Consider the following 15,845-nt stretch of genomic DNA (forward strand, 5'->3'; position numbering starts at 1 on the left):
TCCTTGTGCTGAGATCTAAAGAGCTTGTTAATACAGCATAGACTGACATACAGCTGGAAGCCACGTGCTCTTCTAAAGAAAAACAAAGTATAAATCCCGTGACCCTTTGCCACCTAATCTTTTTATCATTATTTGGGGAATTCAAAATATTACAGTTAGTACTCTATGTATTCGGTAAAGCTGGCAGCCATTGATAACAGTCTGAGAAGTTTTTGAGGTTTTTGTACTTTATTGCTTTGGTATGCAAATAGACTACACCAAGTCTGCTCTCGATTATTGTTCTAGGTAATGTTCGGTATTTTTGTGCAAATTCACATCTTTCCTAACAAATGCGGAAACAATATCATATTGCATGTTTATCCTGAAAGCTGTTGGGCACGTTTACTTACCTTCTCGACCTAATGTGAAGGCACTGAAAATAAGGTCGTCGTCTCTGGCTCCACTTTTCAGAATAAACACCTCCAGTTGTTTTCTTTCCTTCAGATATTGTTGTTTTGTTGTGGCATGCAGAAATTATAGTACTTTTTATTTGTTATTCTTTCCTTTTATCTACAAATCATGGTTTCTGAATAGTAATAGGACAGGCTGTTACATATCCAAACCAACTAGGATGCATTATCTACGTCAGTGATTCTCAGCCAGGATTCCGTGGAACCATAGGGTTCCCCTAGGGCAGGGGTCTCAAACTGGCGGCCCTCCAGCTGTTGCAAAACTACAAGTCCCATCATGCCTCTGCCTGTGGGAGCCATGCTTGTAACTGTCAGCCTTGCAATGCCTCATGGGACTTGTAGTTTAGCAACAGCTGGATGGCCGCCAGTTTGAGACCCCTGCTCTAGGGGTTCCTTCAGCGTTGGGCAATTTCTGCCTCTCAGATAAGTTCCCAGTGGCACCATTGATCTTTTTAGCTCTCTGTAAGGAGGTAATTTTTCCAAGTGTCCACAAGTGTAAGGACCATTCTTCCCACTGACCATGACTCTAATGTATCATGAGTTGTAGATTTCTAATTTTTAGCAGGGGTTCCATGAGACCGGAGAACTATTTCAAGGGTTCCTCCGTGTTGAAAAGGTTGAGAAAGGCTGATCTACGTAATAAAATGAAACTAATCTTTTAGGGGTAAATTGTATTTATTGTACATGCTTTTACATTTTTTTTTAAAGCTGTATTAAACCCATTTATTATATTGCAGCACACCGATTTTTAGATTTAATAGCTGCATTGGTTTTCTTTCTTAGCCTCAATTCAAACAACGCACTTTTCAGGTGTTTTAGAGCTAAAAATAGCGCCTGTAAAGCACCTGAAAAGCGCCTCTTAAGCCTCCCAAGTGTGAAAACCTGAGTGCTTTCACACTGGGGCGGTGCGCTTGCGGGACAGGAAAAAAAGTCCTGCAAGCAGCATCTTTGGGGTCTTACGGGAGCGTTGTAAACACCACTCCTAAACCACCCCTGCCATTGAAATCAATGGGCAGCGTTGCTTTTTCGGACACTTTTAACCCCTTGTTAACCTATTCTTTGAGGTTAAAAGTGCCCTGCTCCCGCCTGCACAGCTCCAGTAAAGCCCCTCTAAAACTAGCATCGCTTTACTGCTAACGCTCGGGCAATCTTAATGTGAAAGTAGCCTTAGGCTTTCATTTATTTTCACCTAGTGATCCTGCCAGTAAGTCTGTTATCTTTCAACAGAACAAGCTGTCCTGCAGATATAACAATTAGAGGGTTGACACAAACCATTTAACACTGACAAGGGTGCTTATAATGATCGACTTTTACTTAATTATGTTAAACCTGCAACCCAGATTTAGATGTATCTAAATCTGCTAGTGCATCTAAAGCCGCGTACACACGTAGCGGTATGTCCGACGTACTTAGTCTGGCGGATTTCCCGCCAGACTGTCCGTCTGACTTTCCGAACGGGCTACTTGCCCACACACGGCACTTTTTCAGCGGACTAATACGGCATACTAAGTACTATCCGCCCTACTTTTGAAATGAACGGACTCGCCCACACACGCGGAGGAAAGTCCGCTCATTTCGAGCGCGTCTCCAGGTAGGCGGAGCCCACTAAGGAGACGTCGCTGGCCCCGCCGCCTGGTATGGACTTAAAGGGGAACCCCAACGCCGAAAAGAAGACCGGGCCACCGCCTGTAAAAGAGCTATAAGAAGGCGCGGTGGCCCGGCAGAAGAACCAAAGAGGGGGACAAGACCCCCGAAGTCGGAAGAAGAGGCCAGCGGCGAGGAAGAAAGCCGGGCTCCTCCGCTAGTAAAAGAGCTTATTAAAGGGGGCTCCCGGATTCCGATAAGCCCCCCGCCCGCAGACCCCGACAACCAACGGCCAGGGTTGTCGGGAAGAGGCCCTTGTCCTCATCAACATGGGGACAAGGTGCTTTGGGGTGGGGGGGCCGCGCGGCCCCCCTTCCCCAAGGCACCCCCCATGTTGAGGGCACGCGGCCTGGTACAGCTCAGGAGGGGGGGCACTCGCTCGCCCCCCTTTCCTGGCTGGCCGGTTAGCGTGCTCGGACAAGGGTCTGTTGTGGACTTGAGGGGACCCCCACGCCAATTTTTTTCGGCGTTGGGGTTCCCCTTTAAGTTCATACCAGGCGGCAGGGCCAGCGACGTCTCCTTCGCGGGCCCCGCCTACCTGGAGACCCGCTCGAAATGAGCAGACTTTTCTCCGGGCGGGAAAAGTCCGCTCATTTCAAAAGTACGGCAGACTGGCATACACACGGCCGGATTGTCTGCCGAAATGCGAGTCCGGCGGGAAGATTGGAGTGCAACACAGCATTCTAAGTCCGCCGTACTTTCAGGTCAAAAAAGTATGCCAGAGGCTACACACGGGGGGATTGTTTGGCGGACTTGAGTTTGCCGGACTTTTCCACCGGATTGTTTGATCGTGTGTACGCGGCATAAAACTCCCTCCCCCAGATTAAGAATGCTGTTGTCCAAAGGTGCACCTGTGCTTCTTCATTCAGAGTGATGGAGATGTGTTACTGGCCAGATCACTAAGTGAAAACAGAGGGAAAAAGTCTTAAAAAACAAAACTTATGAAACCACATCTAATGATTGGTAATCTGCAGTATTTTTCATTTTGGGTTTAATACTGTTAAAGCCTAAATTTACTTTAAGAAAACATTAAGAATAAAAAGCACAACAGCATAAGGGACATAGATTAGAGACACAAAGGAGTTGATTTACTAAAGACAAAAAAGCTGTTCACTTTGTACATGAAGTTGCACTTTGCAAGGGAGTTTGCCCCAGAGTTTAGTGAAGCCTATACCGCATACACACGATCGAATTGTCCTAGTTGACTAATTGGCCTTGAATTGACCTAGTCCGCCGGACCACAGTACGCCGGACCACAGTACGCCGGACAATTCGATCGTGTGTGGGCTCCAGCGGACTTTTTCATCGTAAAGTCCGGCGGACTTAGAAAGTAGTTTTGACTCAAAATTTGTCCTCCGGACTTGGCTTTCAGCGGACAATCCGTTCGTCAGTGTGCTAGTCCGGCAGACTGAGAATGACGCATGCTCTGAAGCAAGTTCGAGAAGGAAGCTATTGGCTACTGGCTATTGAACTTCCTTTTTCTAGTCCCGTTGTATGTCATCGTGTTAGAAATCGCCGGACTTTCAGAACGTCCGTGTGTGGCCAAGTCCATTCGTTATAAAGTCTGGCGGATTGTTTGCCGGACCAATTCCGCCGGACAATTCAATTGTGTGTACGCGGCATTAGAGGTAAAGCTCTACCCATCATCCACTTATGTGCAAGCAAAAATGCTGTTTTTTTTTGTAACTATGCTTGCATGTGTTTGGATATTCTTTGTAAAGTGAAACGTCACCATATTCACTAAGCTCTGGGGAAAATTACCTTGCAAAGTGCAACTTTACTTGCAAAGATATTGCCGTATTTGCGTTAGTAAATCAATCCTACTGCTTCAGACACAATACTGTCCATTCGAGTAAATGCTTCTATGTTTGGGCTCCCCATATGTTACTTTCTTACACTTTTATGGCTTGTGTGTGGTAGGAAAATATTCTACAAGGGCTGGACTCCCATCACTGGAGCCTGTAGACACAAAACCTTCTTCCCCCACGTCCTTTCTTTTTAGGATCAACTTTTTTACACAAAACATTTTCTTGCTTAGAATAATGTGATTGGTTGAGGGGCGGGTTAAATGATGTAAGAAGTAGCGCAAATAAGGCGTCAGAGTGTATCAACTCTTTTTAAAGTCTTACTGCACATACGAATACTGTATGGTTGAAAGGTACTTTTTTTAGGTAAATTTATTCAAAAGGTGTAGGAGATTGCAAAGCTGTTTCTTTTTGGTGTGATTTATCACCTAAGTCTATAGAGGTATGGTATAATCTAATGCCACGTACACACGACTGGACTTTTTGGTGGACTTGGTCCGGCGGACAATCCAACGGACTTTGCAGCTGAGGTCCGCTGGACTTTCAAACGAACGGACTTGGCCTCACTCGATCACTCCAAAAGACTGACGGATTCAAACATGATGACGTAGAATAAGGACGTTCATAGCCAGTAGCCAATAGCTGCTCTAGTGTCGGTTTTAGCCTGTCGGACTAGCAAACAAATGACCGGATTTTTCGACCGGACTCGAGTCCGTCGGAAAGATTTGAAGCAAGTTTAATTTCTAGGTTCGCTGGACTTTTGGGAAGAAAAAGTCCGCTGGAGCCCACACACAATCGAATTGTCTGATCGATTCCAGTTCGCCAGACCAAGTCCATCAAAGTCTGGTTGTGTGTACGCGGCATTAGTGTTCAAGACTTGCGCGGTACGCGGCATTAGTGACAAGACTTTTATCTTAAAATTGCTAGTGAATTCTAGCACACAGAAGGGTTTGAGAGGTCCTTAACTATTGCAAAGTAAAGTGAATGTAGGCCAACCATAAAACGTGACTGTGATATAATGATACAAATCAGTAAAATACACGATTCACCAGATTGCCATGACCTCTTATAAATAAGTGAGTTAAAAAATGCTGTTCACAAATTTGTTTGGTTAATTGGACATCTAGGTTCACCCCTTTCCACCAAGGCTTTTGCATACATTTTAAGTAGGATTCGGCTCAGCCTTCAGCTCCTCTCCTATACTTACCTGGTTGCATTCTGAGTACACTCCTTATGTTCCTTAGCTCACAACCATCATCAAAACAAAAACATCTACATAGTGTATTATACAGTATATACAAATGGACTGAGGACAACCTCCACAGAGGCAAGAAGATTTCTTGCAGGCCTGCAAAGAAAAGAAACACAAGTATATAGCATCACCCTATATACGTACAGTGACACTGCCCTCTCCTCAGAGGCGACCTTCTCACTTTACCAATCCCTATCACTAATCATCACATGGAGATTGCAGATGTATCTATCCCCTAAGGGCAACTCTTGACTCCTCTTGTAGTATTCCTATAATGGATAAAACAGAACAACATCCTAGTCTGACTAACAGGACACATTTCACATTTGAACCATATGACTAGCAATAGACTCAGTCCGACTCAATTACCAAGGTACAGACACTTGTCTATCCTAGTCAGACCCACAAGTTAGGATAAAGAGGTGCAGAGTCCATCTGACTGATGCCCGCAGTGTCTTTTCCTCTGCGGCACCAAGGCAACACCACTTCTCCTGAATGCCTGCTGTTATTGCTGGAGCCTGAGCAATAGCTGGCCTACTTGTGAGTGTTTGTAGAAATTCTTCAAGAGAGCAATTTCTTTCTGGAATTCTCCTTCTCTGAAGAAACAATGAGCCCCTTTCTTTTCACAGGGTAGAAACGTGCACACTTTACACTGACCCACTGGCCCGAAGGATCTTCGCAAAGTATCCTTGCCTAATTGAAGTAATTAAATATTTACAAAAATGTAAGGGGTGTACTCACTTTTGTGAGATACTGTACATTTAAAATCCAAGATGTTTTTACTCACAGAGTGTTATAATCTTATAACTACAGATATTAAAAACACCTTTAAAGACATAAGCCCAAAGACATAAGGATTCACATATTGTGTTTAAATGAAAGGCTTACCAGATTTGCTTGACTCGTTAAGTAAGTGAGTCTATGTGCATTCCACAGGTAAGTAATGTCAGCAGGACCTTACAGCAGTCCCCCTCTCCAGAGATTCTCTACACATGCAGGGACCACCACATTTTCCAGCTCTTCTCCACCAATCCTCCAGTTCTGGTCACAGAGCACCTCTTATACACATCACCTGTATATTAACTTCATAATCTATAATACTCACATAGCAAAACAATTAACAGCCCCTTTAAACATAAGGATTCTAACAGTTTATGTGAAAAAAGGCTCACTATATTTGCATGACCCCCTTAAGAACAAGTGAGTCTTGAAATGCTCTACCTAGGTATAGGCATCAGATAGGACATCCAGGTACTCACTACCGGGACTTTCCTCTTGCAGGAAGGTACCATAAAGCCATCCCTTCGGTTTCACAGCTCTGACCAGCAGAGACCTCCATAGTGTAGTAAAGTTTAATACCACAAAGCATTTTATTGTAAAAGATTATACTCACATAAACATTTAACAAAAGTAAAAGTTCCCCTAAAATTATAATTTTGGTACTTCGGGGTGTGCCTGTGTGAAGAGGTCACTTCTACTGACGCGTTTCTTCATTTGACTTCTTCAGGAAGTCTGACATTACCCAGTCCCTTTGGAATGTGGCAGTACCAATCTACAATACAGTTAAAGAGGAAGTAAACCCTGATGAGTTTACTTCCTCTTTCATTCCCTGCAAAGGCAAAGCATAATGGACTACTATGCATCACATAGTATTCCATTATGTATCACTTACCTGACACAGGAGCCAGCGAAGTCGCCGCTGTCCCCTGTAGTCCGCCGCATCCATCTTCTTGGTGGGGTCTCGCAGCTCCGCCACTGTCATGCGCACGGGAGCTGACACGCGCGGCAGCTCCGTCGTTGAGAATGCCGCGCTCAGTGCGCCTGCGCATGCGCCGTAGACAGCAGTGCCTGTTTTCAGGCAAATATCTCCTAAACCATATAGGTTTAGGAGATATTTCTTGGACCTACAGGTAAGCCTTAATCTAGGCTTACCTGTAGGTCAAAGTGGTTTGTAAGGGTTTACAACCACTTTAAGTATGAATGCATAACTATGCAACTTGGTTGTGCGAATATCCGATCTACCAGGAGAGAAGGGGGGAATGTAACCACAGGCTTTTATTTTGATATGTATGAGGGCAGATATTGCCCTTTGGAGTTTATTGTGGAATGTGATTGGTAAGAGAATGGGGTTTGTTTGCATGGGATCAGTATTAACACATTTTAAATCTAGTTTTCAGCCATAAAGCAAACAGACGCCGGGTTTTCTGCCCTGAAAACCAATGTTAGCAACTCAATGATTGCTTTCACTTGACTGGAATTACTTTTATCCTTGATTGTATAGTCAACATTAGGTGGGGGCCTCTAAAGAAGTGCGTTTTTGTTGTAAGCATATCCAGATTTTTCTCAGCCTACAATTTAAAGAATCTGATGTGACCTAAACCCATTTTAGTACACGGTGTTTACACCTAAAACAACTTTTTATTATGGAATTTGACACTTAAAAAAAAAAAACAGAAGCGGAGTGTGACTTGTTGATAAAGCTTGTGGAAAGAATGCATGCACTGCATGTTCCTTTGTTTTAAGGTCAAATAGGAATGGTTGATGGCAGAAAGAGAAATAATGACTCAGCCAATGAGTTCCATTTAGGATGGCTGTACAGTTCTCTCACCATGGACCATGGACAGTAGCAGAACCTCCTGTCTATGTTCTGCACCACTGGGAAGTGATCATTCTTCCTGCCTTGTGACCCTGGTGACAACCAAGGATTCCCAAACTTTGAAGAGATTTCCTCTTACTTCCTGTTTGCCTGTGGGACAGGAAATGAATGGAAATCTACCCAAAGAGGGACACATATGGCAAAAAAACTGATGGGTAATAACCCTCCCTTACTCTATTTGAGATGAATAAAAAGTTTTGCTTTTAGTTCTACATTAATGTAGTTCAATAAGCATATTTGTTGTTCAGATTAGTCAAATACCTTATTTAGAAATACAATTTGTTAAAACAAAAGAAAAAAAAGCCTCTGAATTTAATCTAAAAACCTCCAGAAGCATGCATAGAGTTGTAAATTTCATATAGCATATATAGATGTGCATGTGCATATATAAATGTGTGTATATACTGTATATATATATATATATATATATATATAAATATACAGTATACTGTATATGCATACTGTATACTGTAAATATATATGTATATATTAAATGAATATGTATATTTATACATAATGAGGGGGAAATTACTAAGACTGGAGCAGTTATGTATGGCAACCAATCTGCTTCTAGCTTTCTTTTTTTCTTTTTTTTTTTTCTTTTTTCAAAGTGTAACGGAGCAAGCAGAAGCAAGAAAAAACTTTGTGGGGTCCCCTTCCCTTGTGTCCTAAGCACATGCTTATTATGTAATCCAGCCATGTCCTGCATGTTATCATTTGATTTTTAAAATATTTCTAACCCATTAATTAAGTAATATACAAGGTGTAGTACCAGCATCTTTATATAAACGATGCTAATTAAGTTCTGGAAAAAGGTTTTTAAATACCCTAATTTAACAAATTTTTTCAGCAGTCATGTGACTGCCACAACTCTTTCTTCGGCTGGGCTTGCTAGAGCTGTGGGTTGGCTTGAATTTGGAAGTCTCTGGTCATTGAGGGAGACATCACTATCAGCTTAAGGGCTGTGCGTCATTGTTAGGAAAGCAATGCAGCTTGGGCCTGAATGCTTGGCTGCCCATGGTCTCACTGACTGACTACAGGATCTTGCAGGCACTGTGCGCATCACCCTCTGCCCTGCATTTCCAATGTGGGAGCATGCACAAGAATGTGACAACATAACCACAGCATTGGGAGGCGTGATTAGCTTTGTCACCCACTCGCAGGAAGAAATAGAAACTTCGTTAGGTATTTATGAACATTTCTTGGGCAATGAAAATAAAAAAAAGCCTTTGCAATAGTATATTTTTTTTTTTGGATAGAGTGGTGAGGGGTTAGAACCACTGTCAAGTGTTTATTGCTGTCTAGAATGCAAATATCACTGATATAATATGCCAATATATATATCACTGATCCCAGCGCTCAATGGATAACTACCTAATAAAGCTGCTGTTATAATAATTGTGTTCATGGGAACTTTGCACTGAACATTTCCAGCAATGAAAAAGAACAGATAATTGTAATTTGTGTAATGAAACATAAAAAGTAAATAAATAAATGATTTGACCATACCATTTGTATACATACTACTATAATCTATTACTTTTTTTCCCTTACAACATACTTCTAATGGTTATGTGACAAGAGCTATAAGAGCACATTTAATGACTCCCAAATGACCAACTAGTTCCTTCACCTCCTTAAGAAGTAACATCTTAAGGTTTGTTGTAGTTACTAAGACAGCAGTTTGCTGCTTATCAGCTATAAATAACTGTTTAATCATTGGAGTATGGGTCTCCACAAGGAGTTTCGATTTAGCAGTCTATGGAGGAATCAGTGGAACAATAGTTGTGACCCTCACCTGGGGTTCCCACTTCAGAGACAGAAACATGAACATTATTATGCTTATTTGAAATATGTGGAAATGTAACAAGGTATTGTGATGCTTCCTACATTGATCAATCATTGCACTTCAGCCAATAGCTACAATTCTGATAAAATCTGTTACTGCAAGGTGATGCTAAAATATAAAGTTTTGGCTTAATCTACCCCTATACTACTCAATTTTTTTGGTAATATGACCACGAACCTCATATGTCTAGTATCCCTGTCCAATTGCTTCTTGAGACTATTGTGAATTTCTCCAGTGTGTACATAAAGCCTACCCATGAGTACAATCAAACATTGAAATAGGAAGGAGTGAGCACCCACAATGCCACATCCGTAATATATCAAGGGAAAACAAAGAAGATACCAAATAGATATCAACAGGTCAGACTTTTAAGGCATGGAAGCAAATAGGAAAGTAGAAAAATGCAATATCATAACAATATAAAAATCATATGAAATTATATAATTTGTACATTGAGCCCTTGTGCGTTGCGTCTACATTTTGCCATAAAGGCTTCCTCAGGACAAGGAAAAAGGTAGCAGACTTAGCAAGAGAGAACAACAATAAATCTCACTATCTGAAATGAGATATATCAGAGTTAAAATTCAAAAAACAAAGCATATATACACATAAACTTTGCATTGTATGTCACATTTAAAAAGCATGTGCTCAACTATCCAGAAAGCAGGGAGGAAAGCATTAGCAAAAATGATGGGAAAAAAAAAAAGTGAATATACAATCGAGTGACTCTTGTATTCCTAATAATACCTATGCTTAGGAGCTTTTATAAGCTCCTCCTATAGCTCCTCCTATATGTCAAAGCTCTCAATCCCAAAATAGCAGCTGTGAAAACTCTGTCTTAACATCAACTTTAGCTTCAGAAGTCAGATGTCCACAGCTGCAGTTAAATCTACCTTAATGCAATAACAGCATCCTTCCTTTCCTGATTGGTTAGACTAATGTTCCTTTACTATTAGCTAGAAACACAATATTTACAACTGCTGCAGACAGGCATTATAGTCAGCCTAAAAAGGCAGCAAGAATAAATTTGAATAAACGCAGCTTCATGACTGGCTACTTTAATTATCAATTATCCTTCAACATGGATTCAGTTATTTGTACTGTTGCACATCAAAGACAGTAGTTTGTTTTTAAAAATTAGTTTTTATGCACATTTATACATATTAATTATATTCCACTAACATGTTTATAAAGGCCCCTACACAAGATCAGACTTTTTGACAACAAACATGCAAATTAGCTGTTTTGGAGCAACATACGACCGTGTGTACGCTCCATCGGACAAACTTTTTCGGTTTTCATCTGACTACTTTCTGGCAACAAAATTCCGATGGAGCAAAGTCTGATCGTGTGTACAGAAAACCATAGGACTTTTGTACAAAGTACAAACACGCATGCTTAGAACCAATTCAAAAGATCAGACAACAATACAGAAGTTGACCAAAGGTGGCGGTAAAGAGCAGAAAAATCACGTGATTTGGTGAAAGTTGGCTGAAAAAGTTCTGACGTGTGTATGCAATACAAGTTCTCGGCTGACGCACTTTGTACAAAAATTCATGGGAAAGTTTGTACAAAGTCTGATCGTGTGTATGAGGCTTTAGTTTGTACATAGATTTCAGGCAGTAGGATTTAAACCCAACTCTAGGCACACCAGGCCCACTTAAATTTTTCCCGCTCCCTCACTGGAGCAGATTTTTCCACATCTTGCCTGGTAACAGTCCCCTTTACTCCCTTCTTTCTTTAGTTGTTAATGGATCCTAAATGCTCTCATTACATGGCGCTGCTCTCTGCAGCATTCTCCTGTGAAGCTAGGGCAGGAGGTAGAGCTTTGACATCATTGGCTCATAGGAATTGGGTCAAATAATGCTGGGCATCTTTCAAACTGGAAGGCGAGCAGCACATGATCTCTCTGAAGGCCATCTAAATGCAACTTCATTCAGAAGATGCTTTTTTATGATCATGCCAGTTGAAAAAGAAGGGTGTAATTCATTCCCGCAAACTGAGAAACATTCGACATCTTAGGTTTCTTCAAATCGCATGGGGCCTTGACCTAAAACTTTCCTTTAGGTCCAGAGGCAATCTAGGAGACTTGTGGTGAACAACGTTGCTAATCAAATAGCTTTATATATGGGTTACTCGGCAGGCAAGGTTCTTTTGCGAACATAGGTATGTATGCTTTCCCCCTATGGCTTTCTCTTACAACAATTACACCTGAGTTTGTTTTACTGCTGCAGAATTTATGACTAATGAACTAAAATTAAATTTAGGAAGGACAAGAGATGGTTTTGCCAAAGTAACAATGCAGATTTTACTTGTAGAGTGTGTTTTACAGATTGGAGTATTCAAGCTGAACTGTTTTTGCTTATGAAGGGCAACAAAAATGTCTGCTTTTCTCCAGTTTTTTAACAATGAGGTCTCATTGTTGAATTTTTTGCAGTGTGCATCTTTAGTGACCTTCCAGTTCAACTGCTTTAACACTTCTAATGTCTGTATGTTGGCAGGTTGTCGTCTTGTCCTCATGGAGCTTGTTACGAGATGCCTCATATTACACGCTATCTGTTATCGCACTCATTGTGGTAAGTATATGTACCACTATTTCTAATGAATGGTAATTAACTGATCATGTTATAAAACATATTTTTTAACATATGTTATTATAGATGTTTATTGATTTTATGTACTTTTTTAAAATAAGCAGGAAATAGTGGTAAATCTTAGTAGCACCCTCTCCTCATTTGAGATACTATAGGGAAAAACCTATATATCTGTTACTACTAGCAAGCCTTAGCCGTGGGATATGTTCTTGCTTAAGGTGGTAGGAAAATTAGTACTTTCTCCGAACAACTGGTACACGGACAGCCATTTTACATTGCTCTGGGAACCCAAGTGTCAGTTTTCCCTTGTTCTGCAGTCCAAGAAAATACAATTCAGGAGTCATTATGTTGGATATCCTGAAAACCCGGGTACTCCCTGAAAAGATTCTGGTTTCTAAGTTAAGATCGTGATCAAAAGGTTGAGCACTCTTGTTTTACAACATTTTGTAGGTTTATGTAATATAAAATTCTATGGTAAATTTTGAAATATCATAAGTCCTACAATAGCAATTTCCATGTTATTCTTTTGACAGATTTCTTTAAACAGGTAACTTTGAAACAGGGAACTGATAACATCAGTGAAAATAGGCTGAACTGACCTTAAAGCCCAAATTAATTATAGTTTTTCTTCTTGTTATTCCTGTAAGAATTTAAACAGTTTTTTCTTAGAGATACCCTAAAGCAGATGTAAACTCAACAGATGACATTTCAAGTGAATGCAAATGACTGGTACAATATGAAAATTGGTTTCTATTTTTTTAATTAAGTGTTTGAAAGTATATTTTCTTAGAGAGTTTGTTCACAGTCATGTGGCCTCTTCTAAACGCACTGGTAACACCTTGTCACTGGCAACAAGTGAATTTTAAGAAAGGAGGGGGCCAACCAGGGCCGTCTTTAAGGCAGGGCAAAAGGGGCAGCTGCCCTGGGCCCTGTCATTGTTGTGGGGCCCACAGCAGCTGCCTCATACTTGCCAACTATCCCAGTTTAAATTCCCTTGACTGTTGACGTTTTAGTCCCGTGCTGTGTCCTGAGATCTCAGTGTGAAGTGCTCCTACTAATTGTACCTAGCTCTGCCCTATTGTTGTGTACAGATGACTCACCTGAAGACCCTGTGTTTACATGCAAATAACATGCATTCATATGTAAATAGCAGCAGCATTCATATGTATATAGCTGCATTCAGCGGCATAGATATGTAAATAAAGGCAGCATTCATATGTATATATTGGGCTCCCTGCAGTGAGGAGATTATGTGCTGTAACCTCTAGCAACCAATCAGTGAGCAGTATTACTGTACAGTAATCTCTAGCAACCAATCAACAAGCAGAAATCATGTGCTATAACCTCTAGCAATCAGTAAGCAGTGAGGATATACTGTAACCTCTGGCAACCAATCACAATCGCTGCCTGATCTGATTTTAAGTCTAGCTGCTATTTATTGTATGCCTCAAAGCAGGTGAAGAAATTGTATGGGAGGGGGCCCCAAGAAAATGTTTGCCCAGGGTCCAATCAATATTAAAGACGCCTGGGGCCAACTATAGAGAAATAGAATACTGGGAAGGCTTGACTGCATTACTGTATGCTTATCAAACCTTTATCATATCCCCCAACTTTTTGATATGGGAAGGAGGCACACATTATAGTGCAAAGTATGTAGGAAAAGAACATACCCCTGATATGCTCCAGCTGCACGCACAATAAAGAATGAATACACAAAAAAATGTTAAAGGTTAAAAATGGTTAATCTCACAAATATATTTTTCACCACTAGTTTTCCTTTGTACTGGCATTTCAAAATAACAACTGCAGCAGGTTAGATATTGGGTTGGATTGATTGTTAAATAATATTTTTTTTATGGGGTAGTATGTACATCATACCAAAGAAAGACAGTGAGAAAAAATAGTGAAAGACTGAAATTGGGTTTCAAATAAATAGTCCCTCCAAATTAGGGACAGTTGGGAGCTATGGCGTAATTTCCAGTTTTGACTAAAGTGTAAGTTTAGACAATACAGTCGTGCTCAAAAGTTTGCACACCCTGGCAAAAATTGTGAAATGTTGGCATTGATATTGAAAATATAACCGATCATACCAGAAAAACGATATTTTAGTTAAGGATAGTAATCACATGAAGCTATTTATTATCACATCGTTTTTTGGGTCCATTTTAAATCATAATTATAACTGAAATCACCCAAATGGCCCTGATAAAAAGTTTACATACCCTGGAATGTTTGGCCTTGGTACAGACACAGAAGGTGGCACACACCGGTTAAAAATGACAACTTAAGGTTAATTTCCCACATTTGTGGCTTTGTAAATCACAATTAGTGCCTGTGTATAAATAGTCAATGAGTTTGTTAGCTCTCACAGGTATGCACTAAGCAGGCTAGACACTGAGCCATGAGGAGGTAGAAAAGAATAGTCAAAAGACCTGCGTAACAAGGTAATGAAACTTTTCAAAGATGGAAAAGATATAAAAAGATATCCAAAGCCTTGAATATGCCAGTCAGTAATGTTCAATCACTTAATAAGAAGTGGAAAATGTAGGGATCTCTTGATACCAAGCCAAGGTCAGGTAGATCAAGAAAGATTTAAGCCACAACTGATACAGAAACTGTTTGGGATACAAAGGAAAACCCACAGGTCCATTTGGGTGATTTCTGTTATGATTATGATTTAATAAGGATCCAAAAAACTATGTGATAATATATGGCTTCGTGTCATTGTTATCCTTAAATAAAAGACAGTTTTTTTGGCATGATCATATTTTCAATATTAACCTCCTCAGCGGTAATCCCGAGTCTGGCTCGGGTTGGGAATTTCATTACAATAGCGGTAACCCCGAGCCAGACTCGGGCTTGCACCGCTCGATGCAGGGGAGGACACAGGTAACGTTACTTACCTTGTCCCCTGGATCCAGCGATGTCCGCCGCGCTGTGTGATCGAGCCGTCCTGCGCTCGATTCACAGTGCCGAATGCCGCCGAGCTCCGTTCCCTGCGACGTTACGACGCACGGGAGCGGAGAACGGCGGCAAATTCAAAAATGTAAAAACACACAAAACACACACAGCACTGTAATCTTACAGATTACAGTGCTGTAGTAAAAAATACACACCCCCTTTGTCCCTAGTGGTTTGTGCAATGCCCTGCATGCACTTTTATATTATAAATACTGTTTTTTACTGCCTGGAATTTGGAGATTGTCCATAGCAACCAAAACATGTCCCTTTTTCATTTTTTTTTGGATTTGATTACATTATTGAATAATTTTTATTACTCTTTATTATATTATAAACGTTATCATACCCGGGGTGTCCGCTAGACTCTGGTTTGAAGAGATTTCAGAGCGTTATTCCTAAGAATTACAGGACTACAAAATAAAAGCCAGATTTCCATGCAAAATAATTGTACCGCTTTCAGCACCTTATTCCAGACTGAATCATACCGCCAGGGAGGTTAATGCCAAAATTTCACAATTTCTGCCAGGGTATGCAAACTTTTGAGCACAACTGTATACATAAAAACTTCTTTGCAATATGTTTTGGGCAATGTCCATACATGTATATGGGCTGGATAGGTACCACATTCGTGTTTT

The 15,845-nt window shown here is 40.7% G+C and overlaps 1 protein-coding gene across 1 annotated transcript in view; it reads left to right on the forward strand.

Annotated features, from left to right (window-relative positions):
- The window catches only part of SLC24A3 (solute carrier family 24 member 3), a 568,031-nt gene that overhangs the window by 461,789 nt on the left and 90,397 nt on the right, over positions 1-15,845 (forward strand). The window contains exon 7 of the mRNA XM_077486207.1: positions 12,157-12,231. Within this exon, the coding sequence (XP_077342333.1) occupies positions 12,157-12,231 (75 nt within the window). The remainder of the gene's footprint in view (positions 1-12,156; positions 12,232-15,845) is intronic.

The sequence above is a fragment of the Lithobates pipiens genome, unplaced genomic scaffold, assembly GCF_037356315.1.
Source record: "Lithobates pipiens isolate NorthernLeopardFrog02 unplaced genomic scaffold, aLitPip1_a1.2 Scaffold_18, whole genome shotgun sequence".
NCBI classification, from domain to species: domain Eukaryota; kingdom Metazoa; phylum Chordata; class Amphibia; order Anura; family Ranidae; genus Lithobates; species Lithobates pipiens.